We start from the raw sequence: 15,382 nt of genomic DNA on the forward strand, positions 1-15,382 counted from the left end.
ATAGAAGATGAAAGTAGACGGGAGATAAATTACTTAGAGAAGAGTTATAACCTGCAAAGGGAGTTACAGACAACTTGGAAAACAATGTGCCCTTCACACCGCACAAGTACCTCTGTACTTGAAGTACCAGGTACGTGTGAGGCAGGTATCAGCCACAGATCTGAAAATAGGGCACTCACTGGAAGTCTATATACAGGTTAGCTGGATACCATTTTTACCCTAGATTTCCCTAACAGGAGACTGGAGGAAATTTATTCTCTGGAGAAATCAGATGAGGGAGATTCCAAACTCAGGGATATCAGTCACAGCAGAGAGAGTGCAGCACTGGGTTGAAAGTAAGTATAAGTAAAAATCTATTTATAGAACTGTGGGACTCTAAGCCTAATCTCTTTCTCAATATTGAGGTCCTAAAGGCCAAAAGCATTCTTGTCCTCAGCCTCCCAACTAAGCAGCAGGCTGAAGACTGATTCTTTTTCTGGAGAGAGTGAGATAAGACATTCAGATACTAATATTTGAGGGCTCCCAAGTGAGAAGGCAGTCTAAATCTGACTATCCTATAATGCAGTCCACCAGGAAATTACCATGAACCCAGAGCTTCTATCCAGCTTTTAAATACTTCATTCTTTTTTTTTAAAGATTTTTATTTATTTATTTGACAGAGACACAGCGAAAGAGGGAACACAAGCAGGGGGGAGAGTGAGAAGCAGACTCCCCGCTGAGCAGGGAGCCCGACGCGGGGCTCGATCCCAGGACCCCGGGATCATGACCTGAGCTGAAGGCAGATGCTTAACGACTGAGCCACCCAGGCGCCCCTAAATACTTCATTCTTAAACATGAGTGCCCATTCATTCAAGGATCACCAAGCCTCTGATGTGAAAGACACCGAAACAAAACAAAACGTTCTGGAAAAAAAAAAAAAAAAGAAACAACACTGTAAGTAGATGTAGACATCTCAAAAGATAAAATCAGTATCATCAGAGAGAGAAGATACTGCACCCATGAAACAAAAACAGCAAAAACCTCAAGAATACTATTCAGAGGGCGCCTGGGTGGCTCAGTTGGTTAAGCGACTGCCTTCGGCTCAGGTCATGATCCTGGAGTCCCAGGATCGAGTCTCGCATCGGGCTCCCTGCTCAGCAAGGAGTCTGCTTCTCCCTCTCCCCCCTCTTGTGCTCTTTCTCTCTCTCACTCTCTCTCAAATAAATAAATAAAATCTCTAAAAAAAAAAAAAAAGAATACTACTCAGAAATATAAAGGTATATGTCAGGAGAAAAAGAGTTAAAGATGGAAATCTCTGTGGAGTGGAGTTGGGTACAGAGCTACTAAGTTTTATTATAAACATATTGGTATTTGATTATATAACTGAGATACATGTATTTTGACTGAAAGTTTCTTTTTAAACAAGCCTCTAAGTCCTTGCTATCCTAGTGCCGCAATGTCACCTGGGAGATTGTTAAAAATGTAGGATTTCAGGCACATCCCACCCCAGAAGTATTAAATCTGGATCTGTGTTTTATTTTACTTAAGAAAAAAAGAAAAGATGTTAAGTAATCTCTACACCAAACGTGGGGCTCAAACTCACAAGCCCGAGATCAAGAGTCACACGCTCCACTGAGACTGAGCCAGCCAGGTGCCCCTGGATCTGAATTTTAAACAAGATGACCCAGTGATTCTTAAGCACATTAAAGTTTAAGAAGCACTGCTCTGGTTGATTTTGATGCAAGTGGTCCAGAACTAAACATTACTAACTGGTCCCCCAAGAACATCTGCATTAGAGCAAGCTGTGAAACAGAAGCAAAAGATTTTAAATCAGCTCCTTCTACGATGACCAATCTTACCCTAAGGCAATTCTAAGGTAAAAATGTAAAAATTCCCAAACTGGCTGCACACACAGAATTCTTTTCTAATTTTTAGGTAGAATAAGGAAAAACTCGGCTGAATGATGTAAATTTACCATAGATGTTTAAATATCTTGCAACAGTACCATCCGGTACGACTGCCCAGGCTGGTTTTCTACCCAGGTCAGTTGGAAGCCCATCACAACCTGGGGCAGTGAGGGACGTTCTGTCTGTGGCAGTTTTGTGGAGATGAAGCAAAAGGAGGGGTGCCATTTCTAGCAGACCAGTCCTGCACGAGAAGTCAATGCAGGATCTCACCCAATTGGTTCCGCCTAGTTCCAAGAACGGGGGCCAGAAACAGCTTAGGGTTCGGCAGGAGAAGGCTGACTGCCAACTCCTTTGTGAATTAGAAAGCTACCAACTCCTTAGCTCACCCTTTCTTCCTGTTTCTTCCCCTCCTCTGAGTGCTTCTGCAACGCCACTTTGAGTGATTCTCTGATGAGCTGGATTTCAACTTCTGAAGCAGAGAGTTTCTTTTCAAGCTCGATCTTTTCTTTGCTCAGGGCTTCTGTCTTCTGTGCAAACTGCGCACGTAAGAAAGTGTTCTCTCGCTGCAATTCCTGCATAAAGATTCTCAATACATAACTGTTCCTCAACCTTATGGCCCCATGTACTTTAGTTATCCTCAGTCTACTTTGTGGTCAAATATCATCCTTCTCTAAGAATTTCTTCAAGCAGTGCTTCTCACAGCGTGGTCCTAGGACTAACATCTTCAGCATCACCTGGGGATTTGTCAGAAATAAAAATTCTTGGGGGGCGCCTGGGTGGCTCAGTCGTTAAGCGTCTGCCTTCAGCTCAGGTCATGATCCCAGGGTCCTGGGATCGAGCCCCGCATCGGGCTCCCTGCTCCGCGGGGAAGCCTGCTTCTCCCTCTCCCCCTCCCCCTGCTTGTGTTCCTGCTCTCGCTCGCTCTCTCTCTGTCAAAGAAATAAATAAAATCTTTAAAAAAAAAAAGAAAGAAAGAAAACTTCTTGAGCCCAACTCCCAGCACACTAAATCAGAAAACTCTGAGGATGGGGCTCAGTAACCTGTGTTTTAACAAGCCCTTCAGGTGATTCTGAAGCACACTCAAATTTTCTCCTCTACTCATTCTCTCTATGATCTTGGGCAAAAGTTCTTCCTCCTTCTTGGGCCTCAATTTTTTCACCAGTAAATTAGAGGACTGAACTAGATTTTATGTAAGGGCCTTTCTCACTCTAACATTCTGATTCTATAAGATAGAACACTGTCTGAACAGGCCCACTAGGTGGCAAAGCCAGTACTATAATCTGTCTAATACCCATCACTCAAAAGCCCATATTGCAGAAGAAGTGAACAGAGCAGGCTTTTTTAGGAGCCACTGCCCTCAGTGAAAACATGGCTTCCTTTAGTTGCTCCTAGACATGGAAAAATAAAAAAATGAGCATGGCTCTAAATCCCATTACCTCTGCCTCTCCCTCCATTGGGCTAAGGCTGGTAGATTAAGACTTCTCAGGGGCGCCTGGGTGGCTCAGTTGGTTAAGCGACTGCCTTCGGCTCAGGTCATGATCCTGGAGTCCCGGGATCGAGTCCCGCATCGGGCTCCCTGCTCCGCAGGGAGTCTGCTTCTCCCTCTGACCCTCCCCCCTCTCATGTGCTCTCTCTCATTCTCTCTCTCAAATAAATAAAATCTTAAAAAAAGAGAAAAAGACTTCTCAGAACATCACCCAACTCTAGAACCTTACTATGTACCTTGATCTGCCTTCATTTTCTCCCAAGTATGTCCTGACACCAAGGCATACCTAATTCTACCCCCGAGCCTTCTCTGCCCCCACAAAGGCAGAACAAGGGATGCATTATAATTAGGATGCCTACCCATTAAGGGCAAGAACACCTTATATCACTTGATCCTTTTTCTATCTCCTGGATACCTAGCAGTACCAAGCAAAGGGAAGACACTGAGTTATGACAACCAGAATGTCATTCTGGCTGCCAATGCTTACCTGCAGCCTCAGCAAGCAGACATCCCCAAAGGGGGCAGGGCGGCCCAAAAGGGCACTGTGGACTTGCAGTTCACTTTCCCGTACTTTCTGCTCCAGCTGAGAGATGTGTTTCCTCTGCCTGCAAAAGCCAGTAGAATGAGGTCCAGGGTCCTGACACTAACCCACTTGCAACATGAGTACAATTCATACTATGTTAAGCAAAGGCCTTGCATCTGGATAACACTGTTTTGCTGAAGAAGGAAGAGCAAGTAAGAAAGCTGACTTGGGGGAAATGAGGAAAGATCAGCTACAAAGAACTGGATGTCCACTTTAGGCACTCCCAGAGTCCCTGCAGAGGATACACAATTGGCCCGTCCCATTAGTCAGATATAGGACTAGGTTGCTTATCAACCTAGCTCTACCATGAGGCAAGGCATGGATTCAAACAGAGAGGGATGTGCTACCCTTGGAGAGACCTCATTAGGTGACCTCAGTGGGGGCTGGGAGAGCAGATATTGGTCCTAGGGCATCCCTTGACCTCTTACTTGTCAATGAGGAGCTCCTTTTCCTTCAGAAGGTGTTCATTACTGTTTAAGATGCTGATCCACTGTGCTGGTTCTAATGGGGGCAGTGATGGAGCAAATGCAGCGGGATGGTGGCAGATGGCTCCATTCTGAAGCTGGAAGACAAGGAGGCCCAGAGGGGCTTGATCTTGACCCACAGGCACCTGAAAACACCTGAGCAGTACCCAGCTGGGTCTCTAGTCAAGGCTCACTTTGGCTCAGCCTGAGGAGGCCCAGTGTTTACGAAATAATTTTAGCTCTGATGCATGACTGGAAAGAACCTGCCAGGGAGATTTCTGCCAACTGGACACTCCCTGCTCATAAAGGCTCTAGTTTCTAAGAAAAGGTCACTTATCTTTCATTATCTGGCAAGAGAGGCAAACCAGGAGCTAAGATGTCCTCACCAACCAGGAAAGGAGAGTATGTCTTGCTTTTTTTTCCTTCCTTAAGCAGCACAAGGCATTTTTTTTTTTTTAACACAAAAATTGGTATAATGGAAGAAACACAGGGGTTTAGAGATAGTTTTTAAACCCTAGCTCTGCTACTTACCAGCTTTGTGACCCTGGACAGATTACTTATTCTAAGAACCTGGTAAATTTCTACATTTACCTCATCAAAGTGCTACAAGGATTAAATTAAGATTCTGTATGTGAAAGTACCTAGCCTAGTGACTGGTACATAAGTACACAATTAGTGTTAGTGTCACACCTCCTGGGGTCTTCTGTTGTAACCCTCTACTCTGGAGGACCTATTTGGTGTTTAATTAGACGACCACCACATTCAATGGTATTCACAAGCTTTCATTTCCCATCTATAAACATCTTACATCTTTCTTACAAATGTTTTCTTTAGAGCCAAAACTTACAGGACAAAACCTATATAGTTCTAAGATCTGCAAAGAACCCACCAAATCCAAGGAAAGAAGGGCCCCTACCTGCATTTGTTCCATCTGTAAACGGATCAACTCCAGATGCTGACGACAAGTGCTGAGCTCGCAAGATCGCTCACGGGGGTGCCAAGGGTCAGGGTTCGGTTGCCATACCTGAGAGGGTAGAGGCTTGGAGAAGCCAGGAGCAGGTTGGAGTCCCAAAGGGAGCACTCCACTGCTATTAGGGTGAGGTCCATTCCGCTCACATACCACCCCACTGCCCGGTGCCTTCTTGGTCTCAGGCAACACTTTGTATAACTCCTTGTTTGTGTCAGCTCTTGGGTTGTGAAAGTGGACTTGGTAGTGAGGATCTGAATAAAGTGTCTCCATCATTGCCGACTGATTAAGGGTAGACTCCATACTGGGAATATCAAACTTCCTCACCTCTTCTTCTCTTTCATGGCCCACTGCTGGAAACCAGGACTGCTCAATTCCATTTTCTCCAGTAGCACCACAAAGATACATGAAATCTCTAGACAGGCCTGTAGAACGTTTCATTGCACCTAGGTCTCCATTTCTTGTCATCCCCACACCTTCAGCCAGCCCTGACAAAGGGAGTTTGGAGGAAGAGAGTCCAGCAGGTATAGAATTTGGCTTGGCAGGAGAGGTCCCCAAAGTAGAAGGTATCACATGGGCTGTTGGAATGGTTATGTGGCTTTTGATGGGCTGGAAAGAAGGGCTGCTACTTGAGCTACAAAAATCTGTAAAGAGAATAGTCTTCCGTAAGTCAAAACTGAAGCAGCAGGCTTTCTTGAGTTTGGCTGCTATGCCAGATCTTCTCTGCCTGTCCTGAGACCAGGCAGAATAGACACTATCATCACAAGTATCAGGCAGAAAGGCAACCTAACTGAGAAGTTACGTGTATTCTAGGATCTTAAATGCCATCCGCAAGGTAAACCAGCAAAAGGCAACATTTAGCTTTACTTTTACTTACACCCTGTCCTTTTTATTTGAAAAAAATCTTGCCAGTCAACAAACAAAGCTGAAAAAACAAACTTAAAAAAACAAAACAAAAAAACCCACTTACTTAAGGGAAATGGATTAGGTCCTACTCTTCTGGGAGCTGGGCAACTCTCAAGTTATAATCCAATCCAATAAAAATATCCTTTCCAAGGGCTGCCAGAATCCTCTGTGACCTCCAAAAGCTTCCCAGTGGAGGTAAGCAGTGAATCTAAACTATACGAAGAATAGGCAAAGTGGATAGTGCTGCTCTGTATCCAGGACAGGGAGTACAGCATCTGAATCAGGATTCTATTCTCTCTCCCACACACCAGACCTGACTGCCTGGATATGTGAAGTTATTCTTAGTAACTCTCAGGTTTCACTCCAGCACAGTGAGCACTCTCAAGTGGGTACACACTGAAATCCTCTGTTTTATATTTTGCCTTTCACTTCCCCCTTGTTTATATCCAACTGTGACTTTTCACTTTTCATTCACACTGGATTTATGCTTCCTTTAGCTCTTGCCTGGTTTTGGGAGACAACTCTCTGATTAGACCTGCTACAGAAGGTACACATTTCTATATTATTTCCAACTTTCAAGCGCTGCCCTGAAAAAGACTATAGGGTCACAGAATTAATGTGCCAAGGCATTGGGCTGCAAGCAAACAACAAGACAGGAATGTGAGGAAACATACCTGTTACCTTCAGCAGAGAGAAAACTGAGTAACGGGACAAGGAATATAAATATCTTCCCTTTTCAACAATGTCCAGTACTCTTTCCAAACTAAGCACATCTACCATGGAGAAGAATGGACTACCAATTTAATTCATTTCTTTTTTCTTTCCATCAACCAACACAGAACACTCAGCTAATGAGGACAGATACTATAACCTTTCCCATAATTACCACAGATCAGCTACCATCTTCTTTTTTTTTAAGATTTTTTTTTTTTTTTTAATTTGAGACAGAATGAGAGAGAGAGAGAGCACATGAGAGGGGGGAGGGTCAGAGGGAGAAGCAGGTTCCCTGCCGAGCAGGGAGCCCGATGCAGGACTCGATCCAGGGACTCCAGGATCATGACCTGAGCTGAAGGCAGTTGCTTAACCAACTGAGCCACCCAGGCGCCCCTCAGCTACCATCTTCTCATATGGGTTTGTAAGCAGCTCTTTAAGAACATGGACACAGGGCACCTGGGTGGCTCAGTCGGTTGAGTGTCAACTCTTGATTTTGGCTCAGGTCATGATCTCAGGGTTGTGAGACTGAGCCCCACATTGGACTCCATGCTCAGAGCAGAGTCGGCTTGAGAGTCTCTCCTTCTCCTTCTGTCCCTCTCTCCCCCCACCGTCTCTAAAATAAATGAATAAATAAAATCTTAAAAACAAAATAAAAAGGGGGGCGCCTGGGTGGCATAGTCGGTTAAGTGTCCGACTCTTGGTTTCGGCTCAGGTCATGATCTCATGGCTACGGGATCAAGCCCCGCATCAGGCTCTGCGCTCAGCACAGAGTCTACCTCAGATTCTCTCTCCCTTTCCCGCCCACATGCACGCTCTAATAAGTAAAAAAACTTAAAAAAAAAACAACAAAAACAAAACCCAGAAACACCCCCCCCCCAAAAAAACGAAAACCATGGACACGTCAAATTATCCCTTATAGTGTATGGGATAAGACAAAGTATCTAATTTCCTATACTTAGATGATCTTGGGGATATATATATAAAAGGCCATACCAAAACAAAACAACAGTAATTTCTGATAAATGTGTCCACCTCTAAGGACCAAGAAAGAACATTTCAGAGGCGAAGGACACAGTTTTTGATGTCCCATAACTTATACATAGGAATAGTCAACAGGCTAAGGTAGACTGTGGTGATGAAAACTTCCAAGAATAGTAAGCTCCCTGCTTGAAATCCTCTGTAATGGCACCATAGTATCCACTCTTACCAAGGATCTCTGCTCTCAAAGTATAATTATGGCACAGAAGACAGTGAGGTTATGGCATATGAGGGGCTGCTATTACGCTGAACTTTGTAACGCCTCCTTCCATTCTCCACCTACAGCACCACCCACTCTCAAGACTCACCAAATTCTGAGTTTTGAGCCCATAACCAAAGTAGTAATGCCAAAACCAAAGCCTGGAAATGTACCAAATGACCCAGGAGAATTTGTTTTTCCTAATTTTCTAGGAGTGTGGTCCATCCACCGATAAAAGAATAAAGTAAAATGGGGCGCCTGGGTGGCTCAGTCGGTTAAGCGACTGCCTTCGGCTCAGGTCATGATCCTGGAGTCCCTGGATCGAGTCCCACATCGGGCTCCCTGCTCGGCAGGGAGTCTGCTTCTCCCTCTGACCCTCCTCCCTCTCGTGCTCTCTGTCTCTCATTCTCTCTCACAAATAAATAAATAAAATCTTTAAAAAAAAAAAAAAGAATAAAGTAAAATCTTTGTCAGCATGTCACTTACCTATTAGGTTTATCTATTTATAGTAAGGAAACTGGCAATTCTGACAAAATGCTATGAAATGTCAAGTTACACCTTAAGTCTGATTTGTATTTTGAAACATTTTGAAGCGAAATAGCAATACTCATTTTCAAAAGGGCCACTAACCTTCTACAATTTTCAAAGACTTTCAAAATTTAGTGTATGGGATATGTGATTTTTAGAGAAGTCTACAGTTCTCAGAATCATTGGGGTTTTGGCACTTTAAGGATATTCATATTTCTAAATCTCTCCTCCTCAACCATACCCTCTGCCCCGCTCCCTAATTCTTTCTAACAACTCTACTTTCTTGGTGAGGGGTAGATTTAGCTATTGCTAATAGATATTATAAATAATAAATATTTAGCTATTGCTAAATCTTGATCATTTCTGTCTATATCTCTTACTGGTTTATGAAAGTAAGGTAGTCTGAACTAAGCCAGTAACTACTGCAGTCTTAAGCAAAGAGCTGAAAACCTTCCGAGCTCTCCAGTATCCACCTCTACCCCATCCCTTGAGAGTCGTCAAGGTAAAACATTTTAATGAAGGGTGGAATCAAAAGCAAGCCTGTTCACTTTAAAGATGCAACAATGAAAAAAAAGATGCAAAAATGAACTATATTTTATACCAGGCGTAAGGGTTCTTGTCAACTGGGCTCCAAATAAAACCAAGCTAGATGAACAAAATGAGCAAGGATTAAAGACCATTGTACATAACAAACATGGCAGAGAAGCCAGCTTGGATCCTTTATTTAATTTTTAAAAAGATTTATTTATTTATTTATTTATTTAGAGTGTGTATGTGTGCAAGCGGGGGGAGGGGTAGAGGAGGAGAGAATCTCAAGCAGAGTGCGCTGAGTGCGGAGTCCGGTGAAGGGCTCAATCTCACAATCTCACATGATCTCACCCTGAGATCATGACCTGGGCTGAAATCAAGAGTTGGACTCTTAACTGACTGAGCTACCCAGGCATCCCACCTTGGATCCTTTAAAAAAAAAATAACCCAAAACAACAAGCACTGCACATCAAGGCTACTACAATTTAAAAAGAATGCACTACACAGGAAATATATCCCCCCCCAAAGAAATAAAATGCACACAATCTGTGTAACAATGTGACTGAATTAAATAGAGCCACTCAATTCAACAGGGGGAAAATCTAGACCATTGTTTGATTTTTAAAAGATCTATTATTTAGTCAAAATGAAAAAGGTCCCATGACTGCACATGTAGACAAAACCTTAACAAGTAACTAAACTGACAGTAACACTTGATTACACAAGTAATAGAAAAAATACTACAGCTGGGAGACCTGAACCTGACTAGTTATGTGACATGAGGCAAGTTACTTAACCCCTCAGGGAATTTTTGTTACTCACCAGCAAAAAGGAACTGGATTAAATGATTTTCAAAGTCCTGTCTACAACAAAATCTATGATTCAGTTCTACTCAACATTTATGAGCACCATGCCCACATATACACAGCTATCAAACTATTAAAATTAAATGTCAGGTGTCTAAGAGTCAGTACTGGTAGATATCTGCTTGGGTTTTTTTTTTTTTCATTTCTACTTTCAAAGATTTCTATCCTTTTCTTAAAAAAACAGCTTTACTGAAATATAATTCACATAATATTCAATTCACCCACTTGAAGTGTACAATTCAATGGTTTTTAGTATATTCACTATTGTGTAACCATCACTACAATCAATTATAGAATATTTTACCAGCCCAAAAAGAAACCTCTTACCCTTTAGCAGTCACATTCCATTTACCCTAACTTCCCTAGTCTTGGACAACCACTTATTTTCTGTTTCTCTATATTTGCCTATTTTGGACATTTCATATAAATGGAATCATACAGTATGTGGCCTTTTGCGTCTGGCTTTACTTAGCATAAATGTTTTAAAAGTTCAACCATTTCTGTAACATGTATTAGTACTTCATTTCTTCTTATTGTGGAACAATATTCTATTATATGGATATACTACATTTGACTCATCCATTCATCAGCTGATAAACATCTGGGTTGTTTCCATTTTTTGGCTACTATGAATAATGCTGCTATGAATAACAAGTTTACACATCAAGGATGTGTAAGCACATCATATGCTTTCATTTCTCTTGAGTATATAGGTAGGAGTAGAACTGTTGAGTCATAGGGTAACTCCATGTTTACCGTTTTGAAGATTTGCCAAACTGCTTTCCAAAGCAGCTGCAACATTTTACACTCCCACCAGTAATGTATAGAGGCTCCAATTTCTTTACATTCTCACCAACTTGTTAATATCTTTTTGATTATAGCCATCCTAGTGGGTGTGACATCTGATAAAGTACTAAAGTGACTAGTTTTGTGACTTTAATCAAGTCATCTAATCCTCTGAAACTCAGCTTTCTCAGGGTGCCTGGGTGGCTCAGTTGGCTGAGCATCCAACGCTTGGTTTTGGCTCAGGTCATGATCTCATGGGTTGTGGGATCGAGCCCTCTGCAGGGCTCTGCACTCAGCAGGGAGTCTGCTTGAAGATTCTCTCCCTCTGCCCCTCTTCCCACTCATGCTCTTTCTCTCTCTCAAATAAATAAATCTTAAAAAAAAAGAAAAAAATTCAGCTTTCTCAGCTGTAAAATGGAAATAATATTTCATAGAGTTCCTAAAGATGTTAATGAAAAAATGTAGAAAAAATTTAGCATAGTATCTATCACAAAGTATTTAATAAATAGTTATTAATTATTATCATCAGGTCCTCTGCTCTCTAGGAAATCACTATCTAAATGAAAAAATAAAATACTCTTGTGGTGCTTGGCTGGCTCAGTCAGTAGAGCATGGGACTCTTGATCTCAGGCTCATGAGTTCAAACCCCACACTGGGTGTAGAGATTACTTAAATAAATAAAATCCAAAAAAAAAGAAAATACTCTTGTAAAGCACTGTCTAGCAGTTATTACTTAATTTAAGTGCCCCCAAAATGGCAGACACAATAAAGATACAAGATTGCAGAGAGGGAGGGGTGCCTGGGTGGCTCAGTAGGTTGAGCGTCTGCCTTCAGCTCAGGTCATGATCCCAGGGTCCTGGGATCTAGCCCTGCATCAGGCTCCCTGCTCAGAAGGGAGTCTGCTTCTTCCTCCCCCTGCTCTTGTTCTCTCTCTCTCTCCCCCTCTCCCTCTCAAATTAATAAATGAAATCTTATTTTATTTATTTATTTTTAAAGATTTTATTTATTTGAGAGAGAGAATGAGATAGAGCATGAAAGGGTCAGAGGGAGAAGCAGACTCCCCGCCGAGCAGGGAGCCCGATGCGGGACTCGATCCCGGGACTCCAGGATCATGACCTGAGCCGAAGGCAGTCGCTCAACCGACTGAGCCACCCAGGCGCCCGAAATCTTATTTTAAAAAAAAAGATTGCAAGGCACCTGGGTGGCTCAGTTGGTTGAGCAACTGTCTTCAGCTCAGGTCACGATCCCGGAGTCCCAGGATCGAATCCCACATTGGGCTCCCTGTTCAGCAGGGAGTCTGCTCCCACTGACCCTACCCCGTCTCGTGCTCTCTCTCTCTCAAATAAACAAATAAAAATTTTTTAAAAATTAAAAAAAAAAAAAGATTGCAGAGAGGGAGATCAGTAATGGGTAGAAGGGATGGGAAAAGTCTTGTCAGACACTTCACTAGATTTTGAAAAATAAGAGCAGCATAGCTGGGAAGGGCAAGAGAGGTGGAAACAGCACAAACAGGCCTAGATTAAAGAAGAGCTCAGCTATCCAAAACAACAACAACAACAAAAGTTCTGTGCTTTTTCATTGCAGTGAAACACCACACTTTGTAACAGTAAGAAATGTCTGAATGGGTGGTCTGAATGGGTGGGATAGAGCCAGATCACAGAACTAAGGCCTCTGAACTTTATCCTCCAAGTATCAGAAGCAGTCAAGGAGGGCGCCTGGGTGGCTCAGTTGGCTGAGCGACTGCCTTCGGCTCGGGTCATGATCCCAGGGTCCTGGGATCGAGTCCCGCGTCGGGCTCCTGGCTCAGCGGGGAGCCTGCTTCTCCCTCTGACCCTCTCCTCTCTCATGCTGTTTCTCTCTCGCTTGCTCTCTAATAAATAAATAAATAAAATCTTTAAAAAAAAAAAGAAGCAGTCAAGGATTTACAGGAAAGGGAAACTATGAAACCAGGCTTTTAGAAAGATTAACCTGGCAGTAGAGGGAAAGATTTGAGGACAAGAAACCTATTAAAAAGTTATTTAAGACAGGACAAACAGGGGCGCCTGGTGGCTCAGTCGTTGGGCGTCTGCCTTCGGCTAGGTCATGATCCCAGGGTCCTGGGATCGAGCCCCGCATCAGGCTCCCTGCTCAGCGGAAAGCCTGCTTCTCTCCCTCTCCCACTCCCCCTGCTTGTGTTCCCTCTCTTGCTGTGTCTCTCTCTCTCAAATAAATAAATAAAATCTTAAAAAAAAAAAAAAAAGACAAGACAAACAGTAAAAACTGAAAGGAAAGGGCCAGATGTAAGAAACACGGAGTAAAAAAAATCAAGCAAACTCCTTGGCTGAAAGGACTGAGTTATGAATATTCTGGAAATGACAATACACCTGGAACACAATCTGAAAATGACAACACATATTAGTAATCAAAACATTAATCCAAACTTACCCTCTGCAATGTCTGAGCATGATGTGCCAAGGGCTGTGTCCCCACTGTCAGCTACACTTGAGCAGCGGCTGAATCGACTCCGAAAAGCCTCTGATATAACGGGGGTCTGCCATTCAGTCCCCAGGGAACTACCCTTTTGAATTCCACTGGAACCTGAAATAAGTGGCATTTCTCATCTTTAGTGTGAACCAGTTGATGTAACCCCATAAGACTGTTTAAATAAAGCACTTAAACCTATAAAAAATAGAATCACTCTCTCTCCTATGCCTATTTCAGCTTCTCTGAGTTAGTTAATTTTAAATGGAAATAGCATGAGAGGTGAGAATGTTCACAGACAGAAATAAGACTTACCAAGAACGCAGGAATACTAGGAGAGAAAACAATACCACTCAATAGTAGCTACCATTTTTTGAAACCTAGAAGCCATAACACTTTACCAACATGATCTCATCTACTTACTTACTGAATAGTATTGTCACCCCTATTTTACAGGGGATAGAGCTGAGATTTGAACCCAGGTTGTTCTGATTATAATATCCACATTCTTTCCTCTTACAGGATTTCTCAATAGGTGCTTTTGGCATACAAGGCATGACAATTCTTCAATGTGTAGTCTATACATGTCAGGATGGTTTAGCATCCCTGGTCCCTATTAAATGCCAGTAGCAGCCCTAACCCTATCCCACCATCCCTGTGAAACATGAAAATACCCCATATGTTTCCAAATGCTCCCTAGGGTAACAGGCAGTCAGTCTCTTGTTGAAAACCATTGCATGGGGGCGCCTAGGTGGCTCAGTCAGTTAAGCGTCTGACTTCAAGTCATGATCTAGGGGTCCTGGGATCGAGCCCTGCATTGGACTCTGTGTTCAGCGAGGAGTGTGCTTCTCTCCCTCTGCCCTGCCCCCCACTCATGTGCATGCAGGCTCTCTCTCAAATAAAAGAAAGAAAGAAAGAGAGAGAGAGAGAGAGAGAGAAAGAAAGAAAGAAAGAAAGAAAGAAAGAAAGAAAGAAAGGAAGGAAGGAAGGAAGGAAGGAAGGAAGGAAGGAAGGAAGGAAGAAAGAAAGAAAGAAAGAAAGAAGGAAAGAAACGAAACGAAAATCACTGCTTGACTGAACTGGGGTACCCTGTGGACAGGGTGAATCCAGAACAAGGTAAGTCTTAAAAGTCAATCTGAAGAGTTTAAGACTATTTTGAGTGCAATGCACAGAAACCACTAAAATTTCTGAGTAGGTAAGACAAAACAAGACTGAGGAGATTTATTTAACGTTATTAGCTTGCTACTTGAGGGCCAGTAGGTAGCAAGTGTTTAATAAATACTTGATTTACTAGTATTTACTGTTAAAAAAAACTACAATTTTTCTAAACTGAATCTGATGATCCATGTAAACAAATAGACAAAAACGTTATGATAGCTACTTATCCATTTAAAATGTCAGAGTTTTAGCTGAAATCAGAAAACAAGGTTCTATAGACTCTTTTAGTTGGAAGCAAATGATATTTGAACACAAATCACCTTGTTCTCTTCTTCCAATTTTAGTGCTGCTCCCATCTTTTTAACTCACTTTCTTCTAATTTTGCTACCCTCTGCTTTCTACTGAAGGCACTCTAACTTTCCCCAAGGACTTATTCTTGGGGTCACAGTGGACTGCCTGATGTGAAAGAATCTATATACATGCAGTAATCTATAATAATCTTTCATAGAAGACATACCCAAGAATCAGAGCTTCTGATTAGCATAAGATTAGCTGGTGTTACTATCTGTACTAAGTATAATTCTAGCTAGAAAGAAAGAAATTTGACTTCTTGGTAAGTCTATATGGTGTTATCTCTCTAGTCAGTAGACAAATTTCCAGGCCTTTTGAAATAATGAAAATCGATTGAGGGCCTCTACTACCATCTTCCTGGTCTCTTCTTGTTACTACTACTAATTTTCCATTCTTTACCAGTACCACTTTTCTATCTGCTCACTCCACACATCAATTCTGAAGATATTTGCTAAAATAAAA

At 42.3% G+C, this 15,382-nt stretch overlaps 1 protein-coding gene across 4 annotated transcripts in view; it reads right to left on the minus strand.

Annotated features, from left to right (window-relative positions):
- Positions 1-15,382, minus strand: part of CEP85 (centrosomal protein 85) — a 35,154-nt gene that overhangs the window by 11,310 nt on the left and 8,462 nt on the right. The window contains exons 1-5 of one of the 4 annotated variants that reach the window (XM_035019416.1): positions 6,357-6,964; positions 5,336-6,030; positions 4,384-4,517; positions 3,860-3,977; positions 2,273-2,458 (exon numbers count right to left, since the gene is read on the minus strand). In XM_035019416.1, coding sequence (XP_034875307.1) covers positions 2,273-2,458; positions 3,860-3,977; positions 4,384-4,517; positions 5,336-5,854 — 957 coding nt within the window. In that variant the 5' untranslated portion in view covers positions 5,855-6,030; positions 6,357-6,964. Of the gene's footprint in view, positions 1-2,272; positions 2,459-3,859; positions 3,978-4,383; positions 4,518-5,335; positions 6,031-6,356; positions 6,965-13,375; positions 13,529-15,382 lie in introns of those variants that run through there. The other 3 variants (XM_035019413.1, XM_035019415.1, XM_035019414.1) reach the window with 3 other exon arrangements.

The sequence above is a fragment of the Mirounga leonina genome, unplaced genomic scaffold (genome assembly GCF_011800145.1).
Source record: "Mirounga leonina isolate KUSES-001 unplaced genomic scaffold, KU_Mleo_1.0 Mir_173, whole genome shotgun sequence".
NCBI lineage: Eukaryota > Metazoa > Chordata > Mammalia > Carnivora > Phocidae > Mirounga > Mirounga leonina.